General features: G+C 43.9%; 1 protein-coding gene across 11 annotated transcripts in view; it reads right to left on the bottom strand.

Annotated features, from left to right (window-relative positions):
• The window catches only part of ppfia1 (PTPRF interacting protein alpha 1), a 62,523-nt gene that overhangs the window by 8,523 nt on the left and 34,481 nt on the right, over positions 1-19,519 (bottom strand). For 4 of the 11 annotated variants that reach the window (XM_072718096.1, XM_023805347.2, XM_023805381.2 and 1 more), the window contains exons 9-21: positions 18,655-18,789; positions 17,515-17,571; positions 16,796-16,879; positions 16,322-16,453; positions 16,176-16,238; positions 15,812-15,894; positions 15,576-15,726; positions 12,915-13,138; positions 8,916-9,147; positions 7,739-7,858; positions 4,658-4,782; positions 4,373-4,545; positions 1,933-2,026 (exon numbers count right to left, since the gene is read on the bottom strand). In XM_072718096.1, the coding sequence (XP_072574197.1) occupies positions 1,933-2,026; positions 4,373-4,545; positions 4,658-4,782; positions 7,739-7,858; positions 8,916-9,147; positions 12,915-13,138; positions 15,576-15,726; positions 15,812-15,894; positions 16,176-16,238; positions 16,322-16,453; positions 16,796-16,879; positions 17,515-17,571; positions 18,655-18,789 (1,673 nt within the window). Of the gene's footprint in view, positions 1-1,932; positions 2,027-4,372; positions 4,546-4,657; positions 4,783-6,963; positions 6,994-7,738; positions 7,859-8,915; positions 9,148-12,914; positions 13,139-15,575; positions 15,727-15,811; positions 15,895-16,175; positions 16,239-16,321; positions 16,454-16,795; positions 16,880-17,514; positions 17,572-18,654; positions 18,790-19,519 lie in introns of all 11 variants that reach the window. The other 7 variants (XM_023805417.2, XM_023805433.2, XM_023805422.2 and 4 more) reach the window with 4 other exon arrangements.

The raw sequence follows: 19,519 nt of genomic DNA, 5'->3' as shown, positions 1-19,519 counted from the left end.
GAGCTGCAAATGCAAGATGTGCAAATGAGGTGGAGCAGTATGTTATGTATGTTTCTAGTAGCCTAATTGACAAAGCTTTTTTGACATAGGTTTCCAATTTGTATTTACTAGTTAGAAAAAAGGTTCTGGTATCTGATTGGTACTTATATCGTACAATACCCTCTGTTCCGGCAGTGGTTACAATATCGGCACTGAAAAAGTGGGATTGGTGCACCTCTACTTACTAATTCCAGTCAGAGGTGCCAGTACAGCACAGCCCCACACACACAAAGGACAATGTCACCGTGTCAACAATGCGAGCCTGAAGACCCCTAAAGAGTTCTGAATCCATATATTTTTACATGATTAAACGGAGTGTATGGATGGACATTTGTTAAAATAAAAGGTGTAATTTCTCATGTATGTCATCATATCACTTCCTACTGTTAGAAATTGGATTGTAGGAATGTGCAGGGAGGGTAACTGGCTTTCTAGACACTAACAAATATCAGATTAAAGAGATACTTCGGATAAATGATACTGTGCAGGTGAAGGTGATAGCAGTCTAAATCATTCATTTTGTTATTCCTCTCCACCTACCGCAACCACAATATTAATGTAGTGACCCAGCAAGTTTTCGGTAACATACCCAGCGTGACAGCAAAGCCTACAGCAATGCACAACAAGGTACTAAACACGTTAAAATGTTACAGGATAACGCAATCGATGTCCCTGATGCAGTCATTTGCATGCTTTGTGACAGCAGAAATTCCAGGAAACTCCAGCCCAAAGTGAAATCAATAAAGAAAAAAAAAAAAATCTCAAAACTTGGTCACTGGGAATCTCATTAATCTGTAGGTTAGATTTTGAAACTGCCCAAACAATTATACAGTACTCATATTACAAACCCAACAGCAGCCAAATGAAAAACCAAGCAAATGGTACTCTAATATCAACAAGAACAAACTAGATTCCCCATGTCCAGTTTTGAGAATCTGCATTGCAGAACCCAGTTAAGTGTTAGTAAAAGGGTGCATTCATAAACAGGGTGCACTCAAGTATAGATGTCAATCCTGCCATCTTTGAGACTCAAAAAATTTGACAATTTGCTGCTGCCTGACAATGAACAGAAGCCCACAAGTCTTTGGGTTCAAACTACAGTGCCGAGATGCATGCATCACAAACTCAAACGCACAAACCATGTTTTGTGTGCATTTAATATTTAACTAAACTGGAAAGATGAGTGTTTGGGACCTTGAGAAACTACGAGAGCATAACATGCCAAAAGACATCCTGAAGCAGAGAGAACGGAGAGAAACTGCAGCTATAAAGTTAATGCAAGATGAAGCAAAACCAAAACGAATGAACTTACCCAGTTTTTGGACTATGATATGAAAATGGAGTAAAATAAGGGGAAAGAAGGAACAAAATTCAACAAAATAAAAACTAAATGGCTGAAGCAACAGCTAAAATGAGGAGACTAGCATACTTATACAAGATTAATTAAAATTAAATACTGGTGAGTTAAAATAAATACAAAAATAAATGAATAAATAAATCAGGAAATGCAGTGGTTATGAAACTAGACTGGTAAGTAAATGGGTTAAACTTCCCAAGATGGGAACTACTGTTGGCTTATTAATAATAAAGCAGTTTAAAAATTAATATACTTTTATAAATTAAATGATTGTAAAAGGAATAAAAACACTGCTAAAAGAACACACAGATGACTGTGATGTGATGAATGAATTAATGAATTCAGCAATGACAGATGTTTACCACCATCCAATGTGACATTTAATTTAAGTGCGTGTGGTGTAGGACCATGACAGAAAGCACAAGGGCAGGCAGGGTCAGCGTGACTAGCAGCTGGCAATCCCAGTGCCACACCACCATGAACCACATGCCGAAGGGGGTCATCACAACATGCAGGGCAGGAGCAGGGACACCTACTTTTTCTGCAGCTTCCTGTTCTTCTCCCCCTGGCTGCCCAGCTTGCCAAGGCCTAAGGCATCTGATGGCGAGTTTTCAGCGTCAGGTGTACCTGCTGGAGGTCATGACATCGCTAGCGGGTGTTGCTTCAGTAAAGCTTAAGCTTGTTTTAAAACAGACATGTAATTTGAAAAGCCACCTTAGATCAATACATGAATTAAAGCGCAGATGAATTAGATGAATTGATGGTTAGAGATACTATATAGCCAAAAGTACGTGGACACACATAATAGGAGCAGTTAGAGGAATTGCTGAAATACCAAAGGCTGAAAGAGGTGTAACTCAAAGCTGTCTGTACAAAGGCATGACCAACAATGTATTCCCCAGACCGCTGTGTCTCCCCCAATCAAATATAATCATATAACTACTCCTCTCACACCTCTGATCCTCTATCTCTAGTCCCCCATACTAGGCTTCGGCAGTATCCATGTTATACAGTATTTTCAAAACCAATGCTATTACAGGTCCCCCACAATAATTTCACCAATCGAAAATACTGTGGTAAACCAAAAATAGTACCATAATACCACCCAAGCCTAACCGACGCTCTCCCCACCTCCGCAAAAAACTCTATAAACAACCTCACTTTTGCCTCATTTCCACCACCACAGAGCCAATGCTGGTGCTGGTTCCCGCTTGGAGCCTTTTGAGAACCTGCCCACATTTCCACCGGTTTCAAAAAAAGAATGGAACCAAAATACTATGTAGGGAAAGTGAAAGTAAAGTAAAGGTTAAGCTTTACTTTGTTTTTAGAATCTATTTTCAGCAGTTTTGGATTAAGTTTTTAGAAGATGCTGAACCAAAAAAAAGTTCAGCGTATGACTTGTTGCGCTCTCTCTATTGGATGAAAATAAAGGGTGAGACATTGCATAAGCCTGTGGAAACAATGGCGTGACAAATGGGCGCCATAATCAAAGCTAAAGGTGATCCGACAAAAAAATCAAATGCCGACTGTTTTTCTGGCCGGGCAGTGTATTAAATCTGGCCAGCAGATTGATCTTTCCTTTTTCACAGAATAAAAAAAAATGATGTAACATTATTCTGCCAATAAGCAGGCAAGTTGTTTCACTGCGAGTACCGGCAATATTAGACTAAACGGTTATGGATTGAATTTTCCGGGTATGCAGGTTTGGACATGATAGCCCGTCCCACTTTCGCTGATGTTACGGTACCAAATTCTGAAATCAGCTTTTCTGTGGTGCCATGCTGGAATAGTTTTTTTCTGACCCACGCCAGTTTTTTGAGGTGGAAACGTGCAAAACTAGTACTAGACTGGGAAAAAGTCCGGCACCAGCACCGGATTGGTGGAAACGAGGCATTTGAGTGACATGTCTTAATGAAATCAGGTTCACCACATAAACGTCTGTTCTTCCAAGTGCCACCACTGACTAAGACTTGGCCTAAATGTCAAGAATAAATTTTGCCGAGGGTAGGGATGGCAATGAAGAAAACACGTATAGAATAACTATTTTAGAATATTCAGAAAATCATCTCATGTCCCACAGTTCGAGAACCACTGACCGATACAATATTCCTGGAAAGTTTAAAAAAGATCCATATTTTCAGATTTATTGTTTTCCCAAAATGGAACAGCCTCCCTTTTCTTCCTCTGCTGCCACCTTGTGCTGTTGCTTCAGTTTTGGGTGGGGTAGATTCATCACACTAATGGGATCAAGTGTCTGAAACTGGCCTTGTTGCCATCACTATGCAGAGTGACTTCAATTTTGGTGCGATCTGTCTCAAAATTTGATCAGTTCCAGTTAACATGCTCAATAATGTGCCTGCAAAGTTTGAAAAAGCCATCAAATACTTTGAGTTACTTCACTGACGAGAGACGAGTGAGTGTGGCAGTCTCCCTGTCCAGGGAATACACTTAAGCATAGAGCTATGCAATCTCCAGTAAGACAATAGCAGTAAAATGGATGGTCATATGGAAAAAGTTACTTGGCATTATTACAGTATGCCATTTTCCCAACAAATCAGTTCTGCCCTGGTCAACCACAAGTGAAATCATTGTGAAGTGAAAATGTCTAAGCAAATTCAGATGCAAAGCAGTAAGCCGCACAAGCTCACCAAAAAGGATATGATCACTCAAACTGAATGGCAGCAAATCCCACCACCAATGTTCCAACATCTAAAGGAAAGACTACCCAGAAGAGTAGAGGCCGTTACAGCAACAATATAAATACCCTTGGCTTTAGAATAAGATTTTGGATAAGCTGGTGTCCATATACCTTTGGCACATATTTCATGGTGTATATTGAAGTGGAGTGTATTAAATACTTCAAATCTTCACTGCACTTTTACATTATAGATCAATGGTCCCATGGGGGAAATTCTAGACAGCAGATTGATACAGAAGCTGTATATTATTAGAGCAGCGGCAAAACATAGGACCAACCTTGGCTGGAGCCATCTTTGCCAAGGGCGCCTGGTCTGCCCTTCTCCTTTTTTCCAAAAAGCCTCCCGATGGATGACTTGATGCTCTTCTTCTTGGTAGCCTTGTTCAGAGAGTCCTGGCTGCTGTTGCTGCTACTGGGATTACTGCCCTGGCCGTCGGCGAGGCTGGGAGTGCTGCATAGCAGAAACACAGTGAGACTAGTAATGGCACTCAGCAACAGCCTGAAACACCTGCATCACGACATGTAGGTGACCGCCATGTTTGGGTGGCCAGTCACTAGAGTACCTTCTGATATCCCTGAGGTCTTCATGACTGGCTGCATGAATGCTCCCTCCATGGAGACGAATGGACCGGGGGGTTGAAGGAGGAGAGGTCTCACATTTTATTGTAGCTTTGTCATCCTGTGAAGACTGAACACAAGGGTAAGGATAGCAACATTAACACTGTATTAGGGACTGGAGCAGAAAGTATATGACAGGACATTGCAGGAAGATTCAACAGTGGGGGGCAGGTTGTTATAGGTCAGAAGTTGTACCGTTATTTGCTCTAAATGCAGAACCTAAATCTCCACAACAATCAAAAACTTTTTGCTGCAGAACATTATTTCTGCTGGAAACCTACAGAGCCCTGTAACGTTTGGGACAGACATTTTTCTTTTATTTACCCCTCTGTTCCACAGCTTAAAATTTCAAATCAAACAATTAAGACATGATTAAAGTGCACATTCCAGATTTTAATATAAAGGTTTCACAAGTTCAGTTTCACCATGTGGAAATCACAGCACTTTTTTATACATAGTGTACACATTTCAGGGCACCATAATGTTTGGGACATAGCAATGGTGTGCATATTAAAGCAGTCATATTTAGTACTTTGCTGCATATCCCTTGCATGCAAGAACTACATGAAGTTTGAGATTCATAGACATCACCAGGTGCTGAGCATCATATCTGGTGATGCTCTGTCAAGCCTCTACTGCAGCCACCTTCAGCTTCTGCTTGTTTTGGGGAATTGTCCCTTTAAGTTTCCTCTTCGGTATATGGAAGGCATGCTCAATTGGATTTAAATTGGGTGACTGGCTTGTCCATTCAAGAATTTTCCATTTTTTAGTTCTCTTTAGGAGCATGTTTGGGATCATTATCTTCTGGTACGATGTAGTCCTGCCAATGAGTTTTGAGGCATTTACTGGAACTTGAGCAGATGAAATGTTTCTGTACTTCTAAGAATTCACTGTGTGACTACCATCAGCAGTTACATCATCAATGAAGGTAAGTGTGGTAGCCACACATGTGCAAGGCATAACATCCGCACCACCATGTTTAACAGATGAGCTGGTATGCTTTGGATCTTAGACGGGTCCTTTTCTTATCTACACATTCTTCCTGCCATCACTCTGATACAGGTTAATCTTGGTCTCATCTGTCCAGAATTCTGCAGGTTCTTTTAAGTACTTTTTCACAAACTGTAATCTGATTATTCTGTTTTTACGGTTCACTAGTGGTTTGCATCTTGCAGTGTAGCCACTGTATTTCTGTTCATGAAGTCTTCAGCAGATAATCTCTGACAAAGACACACTGGCCTCCTGAAGACTTACTGATCCGTTGTCCAGGCGTTTGGGGATTTTTCTTTACCATAGTGAGGATTCTTCTGCCATCAGCAGTGGAGGTCTTCCTGGGCCCATCAGTCCCTTTGCGATTTCTGAGCTCACCAGTGCATTCTTTCTTCTTAATATTCCAGACAGTTGATTTTGTAATCCTAAGGTTTTCAGCCTCATAATAGCTTCTTTGACTTTCATTGGCAAAGCTCTTTCCTCATGTTGAACAATGGCAACTACAGACTCCAAATGGTAGAAGCAAGCCTAGGTATCTTATCCCTGCACTAATGAAGCAATGAAACACACCAGAGTAATCACAAACAGCTGTGAAGTCAAATGTCCCAAATATTATGCTGTCCTGCAATGAGGGGGACTATGTATAAAATGTTTTGTAATTTCTACATGGTGAAATGTATGCAACTTTAAGTCTGGAATGTGCACTTTAATCATGTATGTGTTGTTCATGGGGTAAATCAAGGAAAAGTGTGTCTTTGTCCCAGATACTATGGAGGGCACTGTGTATCAACATGTCTGGAGCAACGGGGAGACAAAGAAAAACATGCAATAATACAAAGGGTAAGAGCCTATGTTACCTGCCCTACTGGAGTAGCATTTTCCGTAACCTTAAAACTGGCACTGAACTGTTACATTCCAATCAAATGAAAAGAACAGTGTAAGCAAAACGAATAGTTAGTGCAGCAAACTTAGTGCAATACACTATGGTTTCAAGCACTTTCTTCTATAACTTCATGGACAAGCACTTCAAATTACTGTTTATTTTCTAAAGAAAAAAAAAATAATACTGCAGGCAAATCAAATTAAGTGCACAGCCCAGTATAACAGAAGCAAATACATTCATTTATCTACTAAATGACTACTAAATTGAGTCTCAAGCCATTTCTTGAAATCTTAACTTTTAGTAGTAATAAAAAAAAGACTACATTACACATAATATTGTAATTGTCCCTGTTGGCCAAAGATTATTTCTTGCAATTACCTTCCTGCGGTGTTTCCGTAAATCACTAGGCTGTTGGAAGCATGATAGGAAGAGGTCAGGAGGGAAGCAGAAGAGTTAACAGCATTTAGCAAGATGCAGCGCCAGCCCACTGACTGGACGGGGGGTAGAGGGGACAGGCCAGAGGAAGCAGCCAGCAGCCAACATCCACGGCTGCATTAAGAGCAGCAAACCTGAGGAGAGAGGTGCTGTGGTGTGCAGCTGATTGCCACAGAGGACAGGTGGGAGGCACACTGAGCACACAGGGCCAGCAGGCAGCGCTGGGGCTGTCATCAGCGACTTCAACTCTGGGGCCATATTCACACCAACCGCTATGACATGGCTCACAAATCTGAGCTGGCTGGGGCACTGTGGTAGACTTAATATGGTGGGAGGGGGAGCACCACAGAGCGGTAAACAGACCGTTATAGGTTCATTTGGGTCTGGTATTTCCAATGTAAATATTTTCAAAGTGGCTTTTTTTGGAAGGAGCTTATCTGATAGTTTAATAGCATGTTTCCTTTTCCAAACCAAAAAAAAAAAAAAAAAGTATGGGCAGAGAGGTTGTACACACGGAGAGAGAATTGAGAGAAAGAGAGCAGGGTTTATATGCGGAAGCCAAGCAGAGGTGACCAGAGCAAGTGAGCTTCAGCAGGAGACTCGGGGGAGCTCGCTCATCTATTACAGGCTGGTGCGCTGAATGCGGAAACAGCTTCACGCTCACTGGTGTGAATAGGACCGCAGACTTGAGAAGTAAACTGGGGGAACTGGCCAGTACCTTGATGTAGCACGGTGCATAGCTATATGGAGGGGCGGAGCTAGCGGAGGAATACTGCAGGTAAGCTACAGTCTGATGTGAGAGGGAGGTCTCAGTAACATACGGATCATAGCAGGAGTGCTGGGGGACACAAAAATGTGTTAATGTGGGCTAGAGGATCCATCATAACCAGAGAAACACAATGACTTTGGTGTAACACAAAAACAGTAATGAATGACAAACTGCCAAATTAAGACAATGATTTTAATTAGGGGTGTAAATCGTTGGCCCCAAGGCATTCGATTACAATTAGGTATGATTCACTACAAGTGGTGAAATGTGCTGAGCTTGCCGGCACAGATTAGCAGAATGATGTTACATTATTTATTATTCTGTAGAAAATGGAATATCAATCTGCTGGTTAGATTTATAAATCGTGGGCCATTACTTTGAGACCTCTTATAAACAGTGAATGAACAGACAAAATCTCTCGTTTGACACTACAGAAAATGGCTCTTCATTCATTCCAATCATCTCCATGATTTTAGCAGTTATGTCTTTAGCTTTGTCATGCTAACTTTGAATATGAAAACGTTTAATATTGGCTACCAATAGGGGTCAAGAGTGACATATTGGACCAATGGCAATATCTTGATTTTTTCTTGTAACAAATATCGGCCAATACCGATGTTAACAGATATATACACACAAATAAAACTAGTCACTTTTTACTTAGCTAGTTAGCTACCTCGTAGTAGTAATGGCCAACACTTTATCAAATGTTTGACACTTTGTGCTACAAGAAGGGTGCTTCCCAAAAGCATCAGCACAAAGATAATTATTATTATGAATATTAACAAGCCTTCCCCTGCCATCCTGCATCTTGGAAAGTTGCATGCAGCACTGTGTATCAACCTGCAGCAAGTGAGTGCGTAACACAAACACAGGACTATCTTTAAGGAGGATTTTGCGCCCAAAAATTAATAAGCAAATTTAACGTTACAGATTAGTGCAACTGAATTGCCACCTTAATCAATTCATCATGATGCACTGATGCATTTTACACCCCTAATTATAATACTAGAGCACATGCAGCTAACATGCTAAATGATAAAATGCACCAAAACAAGCTAACAATACGGCAAAGATAAAAGGGGAGGTGGATTGTACTTTATATAGAATGCGAAATATGCCTCACCAGGGTCATGACGCCCATTCGGTCGACCTCCCGGTTGGGGCTGCGAGGCATACGGCATGGGGTGGAGTGGCCAGACCCCGGGGGTGAGGATCCAGCCTGAGAGGACCCCGCAAAGGATGGATGGAGGGAGCTGAGTGAGCGAAATCGCCCTCCCAAGTTGTCGCCGCTGCCGACACGGCTCTCAATCTCCTCTGCCCGCTGTGTGGTGCTCTCCTTCTCCTCCTGGATCATCCTACAGGAGGAAAAAGTGACCCGTTTGCTACACAACATCCAAAAAGAGCTTGAAACCATTTAGCAGCTAATAACTACACAGCCTCCATTTGAATCATTTCAACTACCTGCTTTCTTAGAGATTAAATTTTTTTAAAATCCGATACCCATTTAGCTGTAGCAGCACAATTAAATGGTGCATACGCAATAATCACCAGGCCTTTAGACAACTGGTGTAAAAATCTGCCCAAACGCCAGCTTTTTGGTACTATACAGACTTACTTACGCCTAGAGTTTCATAAGCAGATTAGTAGCATGCCTGAAATATCGTAGTGCCCAAAAATTATTAATATGTATAAATTCAGCATCATTGTTTAATAAACGTCAGATTTTAAACTGCAAAAACACCACCAACACCACCGACGTCTTTTTACTTTAACCAATGGGGCAGTGAGGGCCAGCTGCATGTTTTGAGGTGCATCGCAGAGCTGGTGAGAAGCACACAGGCACACGCATGATCCCTGTCCTCACACAGTCCTGGTGAAAAGCACACAGGCACACTCACAATCCATACTTTCTGACACAGAGCTGGTGAAAAGCACAGAGGCACATGCATGATCCCTGTCCTCACACAGGCCTGGTGAAAAGCACACAGGCACACGCATGATCCCTGTCCTCACACAGTCCTGGTGAAAAGCACACAGGCACACTCACAATCCATACTTTCTGACACAGAGCTGGTGAAAAACACAGAGGCACACGCATGATCCCTGTCCTCACACAGGCCTGGTGAAAAGCACACAGGCACACTCACAATCCATACCTTCTGACACAGAGCTGGTGAAAAGAACACAGGCACACTCATGATCCCTGTCCTCACACTGTCCGGGTGAAAAGCACACAGGCACACGCATGATCCCTGTCCTCACACAGTCCTGGTGAAAAGCACACAGGCACACGCATGATCCCTGTCCTCACACAGTCCGGGTGAAAAGCACACAGGCACACGCATGATCCCTGTCCTCACACAGTCCTGGTGAAAAGCACACAGGCACACGCATGATCCCTGTCCTCACACAGTCCTGGTGAAAAGCACACAGGCACACTCACAATCCATACCTTCTGACACAGAGCTGGTGAAAAGCACAGAGGCACACGCATGATCCCTGTCCTCACACAGGCCTGGTGAAAAGCACACAGGCACACTCACAATCCATACTTTCTGACACAGAGCTGGTGAAAAGCACACAGGCACACGCATGATCCCTGTCCTCACACAGTCCTGGTGAAAAGCACACAGGCACACGCATGATCCCTGTCCTCACACAGTCCGGGTGAAAAGCACACAGGCACACGCATGATCCCTGTCCTCACACAGTCCTGGTGAAAAGCACACAGGCACACGCATGATCCCTGTCCTCACACAGTCCTGGTGAAAAGCACACAGGCACACTCACAATCCATACCTTCTGACACAGAGCTGGTGAAAAGCACAGAGGCACACGCATGATCCCTGTCCTCACACAGGCCTGGTGAAAGGCACACAGGCACACGCATGATCCCTGTCCTCACACAGTCCTGGTGAAAGGCACACAGGCACACGCATGATCCCTGTCCTCACACAGTCCGGGTGAAAAGCACACAGGCACACTCACAATCCATACCTTCTGACACAGAGCTGGTGAAAAGAACACAGGCACACGCATGATCCCTGTCCTCACACTGTCCGGGTGAAAAGCACACAGGCACACTCACAATCCATACCTTCTGACACAGAGCTGGTGAAAAGAACACAGGCACACTCATGATCCCTGTCCTCACACTGTCCGGGTGAAAAGCACACAGGCACACGCATGATCCCTGTCCTCACACAGTCCTGGTGAAAAGCACACAGGCACACGCATGATCCCTGTCCTCACACAGTCCGGGTGAAAAGCACACAGGCACACGCATGATCCCTGTCCTCACACAGTCCTGGTGAAAAGCACACAGGCACACGCATGATCCCTGTCCTCACACAGTCCTGGTGAAAAGCACACAGGCACACTCACAATCCATACCTTCTGACACAGAGCTGGTGAAAAGCACAGAGGCACACGCATGATCCCTGTCCTCACACAGGCCTGGTGAAAAGCACACAGGCACACTCACAATCCATACTTTCTGACACAGAGCTGGTGAAAAGCACACAGGCACACGCATGATCCCTGTCCTCACACAGTCCGGGTGAAAAGCACACAGGCACACGCATGATCCCTGTCCTCACACAGTCCTGGTGAAAAGCACACAGGCACACGCATGATCCCTGTCCTCACACAGTCCTGGTGAAAAGCACACAGGCACACGCATGATCCGTGTCCTCACACAGTCCTGGTGAAAAGCACACAGGCACACGCATGATCCCTGTCCTCACATAGTCCTGGTGAAAAGCACACAGGCACACTCACAATCCATACCTTCTGAGACAGAGCTGGTGAAAAGAACACAGGCACACGCATGATCCCTGTCCTCACACAGGCCTGGTGAAAAGCACACAGGCACACTCACGATCCATGTCCTCATACAGAGCTAGTGAAAAGCATACAAGCAATGTCATCTGTCTTTCAAAAGACATTGCGGCTGCTGAGCTGTTTCTCTTCACTGCCACTTCACTGCTCATCATATGATTTACCAAAACAGCAGTATGTCACATGTTCCGCTAACTGAATTTCATAAACATAAGGAAATGCCACATTTATACAGATTACTTCTGGGCATTGCAATATAAAACTCATTAATATTTTAGACATGCAGTCGAACTTCTTTACAACGTACCTCGGGGAACATTAAGAATTTGTACGTTATAACCATAGTACGTTGTAACCAAGTCCTTCAAAATGAATGATAGAACACAAAATGTATATAAAAAACTTTTATAAAACACCCCTCAAGTTGACACTATGACATACAGCTTGTGTAGTTTGAGGAATATAGTTCCTATTCTAAATAGGAACTATATTCTTCAAACTATGTTAATATCAGTTACTCATAGACAGCCGACATAACGCAAAATCCACTGCCGGCATATCGTTCAAATCGCCTTACTGTAACCTAATGTCAAACCGAAATTATGCACCTGTATGATTCAATTGGCTGAAATAAATTTCGATACCATGACACCATGCAAAACCATGAAAAAACGGGGGCTGCATGCAAGGAGTCCGGCCGGCGTGGAATGCTTTGTGAGGATAGGTTCATACAGTTAGGCGTTGCTAAGAGATGTAGATGGCCGGCAACAGCCGATTCTGAATTGTGCGCGCACTCGGAAGATGAGGCTGTACGTTTTAACGAAGGTCAGTTTGCCTATTTTCCTCTGAAAATCATACGTTATACCGAAGTTTACGCTGTAAAGGTGTACGTTCTAAGCGATACCGGCAAATGGAATAATGCATTATGCGAATTCGGGACATTGAAATTTGAACGTTGTATTGGTGTAAACGTTATAAACGGGGTACGTTGTACCGAGGTTCGACTGTACTAGTAATCTGCTTATGAAATTGTGGGCATAAGTAAACTTATGCATATATGGTACAGAAAAACCGGTGTCCTGACAAATTTATATGGCCGTTACCTAAAGCCCCGGTGATTATGGCATATGCACAAAAATCACGATTATATCACCATGTGATATCCTGCAGCTCTACATTTAGCAAACATTACAATGTTCTGAAATGTCGGAGTTCAGGAAAATTTTAACTTGTTAAGCAAATGAAGTTGAAAACAAGGCAAAGCTGGTGATGGGAGCCCTGCCTGATTTCATTGTTGATGGCGTCCAGCTGTTCCTGCAGCATGAGAGCCAGGGTTTGGGCATCAGCCTGGCCAGCAGGAGACAACAGGTCCACAGAGCTGAAGATGGTCTCACGATCGTCCTCTACGTCAGACACGTCCATGTCGCTCTCAAAGGCATGTGCCACATTGGCCAGCACGTTGGCCTGCTGCACGCGCTCCCACTCCTGCTCGTTCAGCGTCTGGACCTGCAAGGAAGACGGGCCGCACTGTCAGGTCCAGGACAGTGCACTGCCGATACGCTACACTGCAGCAAGTTCATGCTCTGAGGAGACCCGTTTAATGAGGACCGATTGCTGGCAGGAGCAATGTCATCACGCTACATCAGCTAACTCAGGAAAAGGCTCAGCTGTGATAAGACTGGTAAGCAGTGAGGCAGGACTTCACTGTAGAAAGGTTGCTGATGTGAGCAGCATCTCTGCACACATGCGGGAGGACGTGCAGCATGCTGCTTGGCAAGGAAACGGCACCAGTGCAGCACTCACTTCCTACAATGGGGCAGTGAGGGCAACCTTGAACATTGTGTGAGAAGGCGTGTGCCAGCTGCATGTTTTGAGGTGCATCGCAGAGCTAGTGAAAAGCACACAGGCACACTCACAATCCATGCCTTCTCACACAGAGCTGGTGAAAAGCACACAGGCACACTCACAATCCCTATCCTCACACAGAGCTGGTGAAAAGCACACAGGCACACTCACAATCCCTATCCTCACACAGTCCTGGTGAAAAGCACACAGGCACACTCACAATCCCTATCCTCACACAGTCCTGGTGAAAAGCACACAGGCACACTCACAATCCATGCCTTCTCACACAGTGCTGGTGAAAAGCACACAGGCACACTCACAATCCCTATCCTCACACAGAGCTGGTGAAAAGCACACAGGCACACTTACAATCCATGCCTTCTCACACAGAGCTGGTGAAAAGCACACAGGCACACTCACAATCCCTGTCCTCACACAGTCCTGGTGAAAAGCACACAGGCACACTCACAATCCATGCCTTCTCAGACAGTGCTGGTGAAAAGCACACAGGCACACTCACAATCCATGCCTTCTCACACAGAGCTGGTGAAAAGCACACAGGCACACTCACAATCCATGCCTTCTTACACAGAGCTGGTGAAAAGCACACAGGCACACTTACAATCCATGCCCTCTCACACAGAGCTGGTCAAAAGCACACAGGCACACACATGATCCCTGTCCTCACACAGAGCTGGCGGATTCGCGGGCGCCATCTCCGCTCATCCACTTACATGCCTCTGGGATCCAAAGTGGCAGCAAAAAAAAAAAAAAAAAACACAAATGAGGGGAGGGAAATTAAAATGAAAAAATTAACTCAAACACACAATGCAAGTATAAGGAAAAGCAAAGTAATTCTTGCCATTAGTCTGGTTCTTTTTATGAAAAGGGGAACAGCTGGATTTAATTATTCACAGAAAGATTAACAGTTAAAACATAACACTGTACTTGATCAGGGTATATACAGAAATCCAGAGGTTAAATTTAACACTTTTTAATACCTTTTTTAATACTTTCTCAATGTTTTTTAAAACCCGCACGGCATTGAGTTGCAACCGTTTTTAAACAAGTTTCAAACTGATTTAAAGATTTATAATGTTACACAATTTTGGCCTGTACAACAGAATTTAAATAGGGAACATGGGTCAACAGAATAAATTTAGTGACTGTGATTTTGAAAACATCTTGCATTTAACTTCTTCAGTCACAAGTCCATATCTTTATCCACTAGGCTATTCATGGCAAGTGCCTTAATTGTTTGGCTTTTTCTTCAATGAGTTTGTCGATTTGCACCAGTTGACTAACTGCTCTCATCGATGCATTCCTGATTTATGAGTTGTGCATCGCATATGCGACCAGAGAGCGCTAACCCCCATCCAGGTGATAATTACGTCGCTCGAACACAGAATATGACGTCAGCATCACAGAGATCATGTATGAATGAAGGAATGAGCCTAATCCACATTAAAAATAATTTGCGAGAAATTTAGCAGATAAACTTTAAAACACAAATGGACAATTTGTAGCTTAAAAAAATCTAAAATTTAATACCTCGTAAATTTGCGTGTAATACCTTTTAATACTTTTTAATGGCTTTAATTTTTGCTTATGTGATTTACTACCTTTTAATACTTTTTAAAACCCCGCAGACACCCTGTTGATGTTTAACAACATTCAACACTGTCTGGCTTCCTGTTACGAGGCACATGGCTGCTACATTTTTGCACGCAGCTGCTAAACAATTTCGTCCAGGGTAATAAAAGATTTCTGATAGCCCTGAAGAGGATTAACCAGAAACCTGGAAGTAAGGGGGACGAGAGACCGAAGATATCACCATATTTTAGGAAATTTCAGATGTTTGTCACAATAACAAATGACAGATCATGAAGTCAAGTAGAAAAATGTGTGTGTGTGTGTGTGTGTGTGTGTGTGTGTGTGTGGGGGGGGGGGGGGGGACCAAAAATTTTGCAGGTAAACCACCACCATTTGAGCCATGGTTATACTCAGAATTGGTGTCGTTTACTAATCAGTTACTCCTATACACTTTGAAAGAGTGACCATCTGAGAAAAAGCCCTGGTGAATCACTCAGCAGCTCACCTTGGAGGGCTCATCCCGGAGAGCGGCTACCCGGCCCTTCTGCGGCCGCCTCAGCACCAGCGCACCGCTATAGTGCTCAGAGTGGCTGTCCATCATGGAGGAGGCAGACACCGGGTACCTGAAGTCCGGGGTGCTGACCAGGTGGGAGCGGCTGCAACATGAACCAAATGCAGTTAAAGGATGGGCTGGCGATACAGGAGAGCGCAGCAAGTGAGAGCAGCTGATGTGCCTCTTACCCATGATGCAGCATGGAGTTGCTCCGGCTGCGTCCCTGTTCATTCTCTGCTCTCATGGTCTCTATCTCGATAAGAAGCTGCTCCTGAAAGCAGTTTTAGATTTTTATGTATGCATGTATGCATATTTCTATTTTTAATTCTGTTTGACAGCTTTAAAGCCCAGACAGTGTTAGGCGCTATAAATACAAACACATATACAACAGACAAAAGAAAAAAGTATGAACAAGGAAAATGTTGGTAAGCAATATTACATTTCCCTCAGCAAAAGTGTAACAGAATACAACAGTCGTTATAATAGGGCATAATTATTGTGCATTATGAATATGAATGTGGGCTGGGGGTGTTTGCAGGGAGTAACGCCAACCTTCTCACGGTGAGCCTCTTCAATCAGCTTCTTTGTATGCTCCAGATCTCGAATGAGTGCATTCTGACAAGATGCAAAATACAGTTTACAGTGAAAGTGTGAAAACGCCATGAAAGCAGGAGCCCAGCATATCAGGATGAGCCCACCTTGTCTTCCAGAGCAGACATTCTTTCCTTTAGATGGAGCTGTAGCCTCTCATTAGACTCCGACAGCAGCCTGTCCACTGTTTCAGACAGGCGCTTGTTGTGCTCCTCATTCATCTTCTCTCTCTGACGGGCCTGAGAAATAAGCAACATTTCAGCTGGTTTTACGCCTCTCATTAAAAAACACATGGTCAAGAACCACTTGCAGCAGGTGCAATTGCATTTTGGGTCAAGGCCTTAATCTCTCTCCAGGAAAAACACACAGTAACGCTCTTAAAACCCTTCTGTGTGGCCTACACCGATGCAGTTGCTAAAAACATGCCTACAGCTTTTATGCTCCGTAAATGAAAATGCATTGTTTTAAAGGTGCGCATACGGAAAAAGTTAATTTGCATAATGAACAGCTACTTCTTGCATGGCATCCGAAAGCACCACGAAATGGACTTCCAGGGAACACACTGACGGACACACCCTCACCCTCAGCAATTCCTGGTTCTTCTCCTCCAGCTGGGCCTCCATCTGCCTGAGTCGCTCCTCGATGTTTCCATGCCGCTCCTCAGCCTGCAGGGACAGGCTGCAGTCAGACCTCCATTCGCACCCACACACATATGTGAAAACGTACATTTTCCTGCACGTACACAGATGTAGCGACACAGACAGACAGATAGACGCACAGACAGGCGGCCAAACAGACGGAGGGAGGCGGAGCTGGCCCACAAGCACCATGCGCCAGGAAGCAGGGTATCGAATTCAGACACACACTGGCACAGTAAACAGACCTGGAGAGGGATGAGGAGAGCCTGGCAGGATGCAGGGTGTTAGCAGCCTAAGGCTCCGAATTAGTGGACAAGAGACAGAGGTAAAGGAAGGTCCATTTGGCTTTAGGTCCCCCCCTCCCCCCAATGACTTCATCTTCTGAGTGGTGACATATTTCCATGTTATCCTAATGCTCCATTCTTTCACAGCCCCCATTTCAAAATGGAGGGGATAAAGAAAGATGACTGAAAGGCTGGTACAACTGAGGTGCTTCCATTCACCATAACTAATAAAATAATTATAATCATACTGAGGCCAATATACAAGCAGCTGTTTCCTGAACCTCTGTGCAAATGAGTTAGCAAATGTCTGGAGGAGGAGGGAATGAGGGCAGGAGCGACAGGCAACAAGCAAGCGAGGCACTTTGAGCTGTGCTCTACCTTCCTCTGCAACTTAGCTTCCTTAAGGCCAGAGTCAGCACACACAGATTGGAGAGGCTACAGACAGTAGAGTGTGCAGCGGAGCCATGGAGAGAAGGGCAGAGACACCGTTTAGTAGAAAATAGAGTACAGACCTGACCGCAGAGAGAAGGGAACACCACAGAGTTATTACAGTTACATGGGGGGGGGGGGGAGCACCAGAGGAGAGAGACATACTGACTGAGACGAGAATATACATAACTCGTTTTTAAAAATGTGAGTCCCCCCTGCCCCCCACTGTAAAATTGATAGGAGAGAGGATAGAACATTGAGCATAATGCCAGTCAATCACACCTTCACAGCCTAAACGTAATCAAAACAGGCAACGTCAACAGATCTGGACTTTACAGCATTTACATAAAGTCTCATCTGGACAGGAAAGCAAAAATTGAGTATAAAAAGCATATGCATTAGGCATGTCACTGCTAAAAACATACATACCTATATCTTGCACCATACCCCCAGTTGCAGAATTTGTATTAATAGACATGCACCTTACTCTTTAGCTAGTAATAAGGCCTAAGCAATGACTCTGGATACACATAAATCAGGGGTGGGCAATCTTACACGCAAAGGGCTGGTGTGTATGCAGGTTTTTGGGACAAACCTGTAGGTCAAACCCAGGTGTGAGGACTCTTCAGCCAATCAAACCTCTAATTCGTAATCTAATTAGGGAGTTGCAGCGAAAACCCGCATACACACCGGCCCTTTGCGGATAAGATTGCCCACCCCTAACATATTAATGAAAATCTGTGGTAATTTTTTTTATTACTTTACCTAAAGAGTGATACTGAACATTGAAGAAATACAAATTTACTTTTCATTTTAGAATATAAATTCTGATATATACATGCATGGAAAAACATATACCCCAAAACCAAATGAACTTGTTAAATTTTAGGAAAAAAACCCTAATTTTAGCAATTCTAGAAATTAAAAACATATTACCAACAGTTGGAGCCAATCAGAAGCATCTGCATTTAAGAAACATATCAGCCCATCCGTGCATCTTCTGACCACTTATTGTGGTCAGTGAAATGAGGAAAAAAAGATAAAAATATCAAATAGACAGAACTGGAGTTGGGGAGACACGTGACTGACCTTCGAGAGCGCGGCCACCCTCTGAGCCAGCTCCGCCTCCACCTCTGGCAAGGTCTCCGCCTTCCTTATGGTCTGCTGCAGCTTCTGCTCTGCTAGCTCAAGCCTTTCCTGCAGCTGCCGGTTCCTATCTTCTGACTGGCAAAGGGAGAACCAAGTTACAGGCCATGAGTGAGCTGCACCCGTATCGCACATGGGCAACCCCACACATACACATCTCGCTGGGATTTTGGATAAATCACATCTGTGTGTGTGTGTGTGTGTGTGTGTGTGTTGGGGGGCATACAGCATTTTGTTACAGCAACTGAACACACCATGAATAAATCAGTTTTTTCACACAACCCCTCCATGCCATATACATCGCCATTAGCGCAATTGATTTAAATAAAAATACGAAATTATATACACACACTGGAGGGGAAAAGAGAGACAGTTTGTTAAATCACCTTCTATCTCCAAATTGCATTCCACAAACTATTTAACCAGTAGGAAGCTATTCTGCTTCTAATTTCATGTGGATGAAAAAAAGCTAATAAGGATTTGTATTCTTTTTTACTATTTGAAAACCTCTTTTCCCACAATGAGCCTTTCAGCACGAGTAAGACTAGGAAGTCTGACACCATTCAGAGGCTGGGACTCGTGTGATTTTGAGCGCATCTCAAAAAACAAACAGGGCTTTGAGGCATCCCATTCAGGCCTGCCGCTCGCACCGCTGATCTGGGCTCGGACACACAGAGTCCCTGCCAAAGCACCACAGGAGTTTCCTGTCGTCAAAGGAAGCTGTCATCCAGTTTTCTGCTGGCTACTCTTTCCACCAGCAAGAGACGGCAGAACAGACCCACGGCTTAAAATGAGACGAAATGGAAAC

Source organism: Paramormyrops kingsleyae, chromosome 11 (assembly GCF_048594095.1).
Source record: "Paramormyrops kingsleyae isolate MSU_618 chromosome 11, PKINGS_0.4, whole genome shotgun sequence".
NCBI classification, from domain to species: domain Eukaryota; kingdom Metazoa; phylum Chordata; class Actinopteri; order Osteoglossiformes; family Mormyridae; genus Paramormyrops; species Paramormyrops kingsleyae.
The sequence above is the reverse complement of the archived record's forward strand: the minus strand, read 5'-3'. Positions and strand labels throughout refer to the sequence as shown.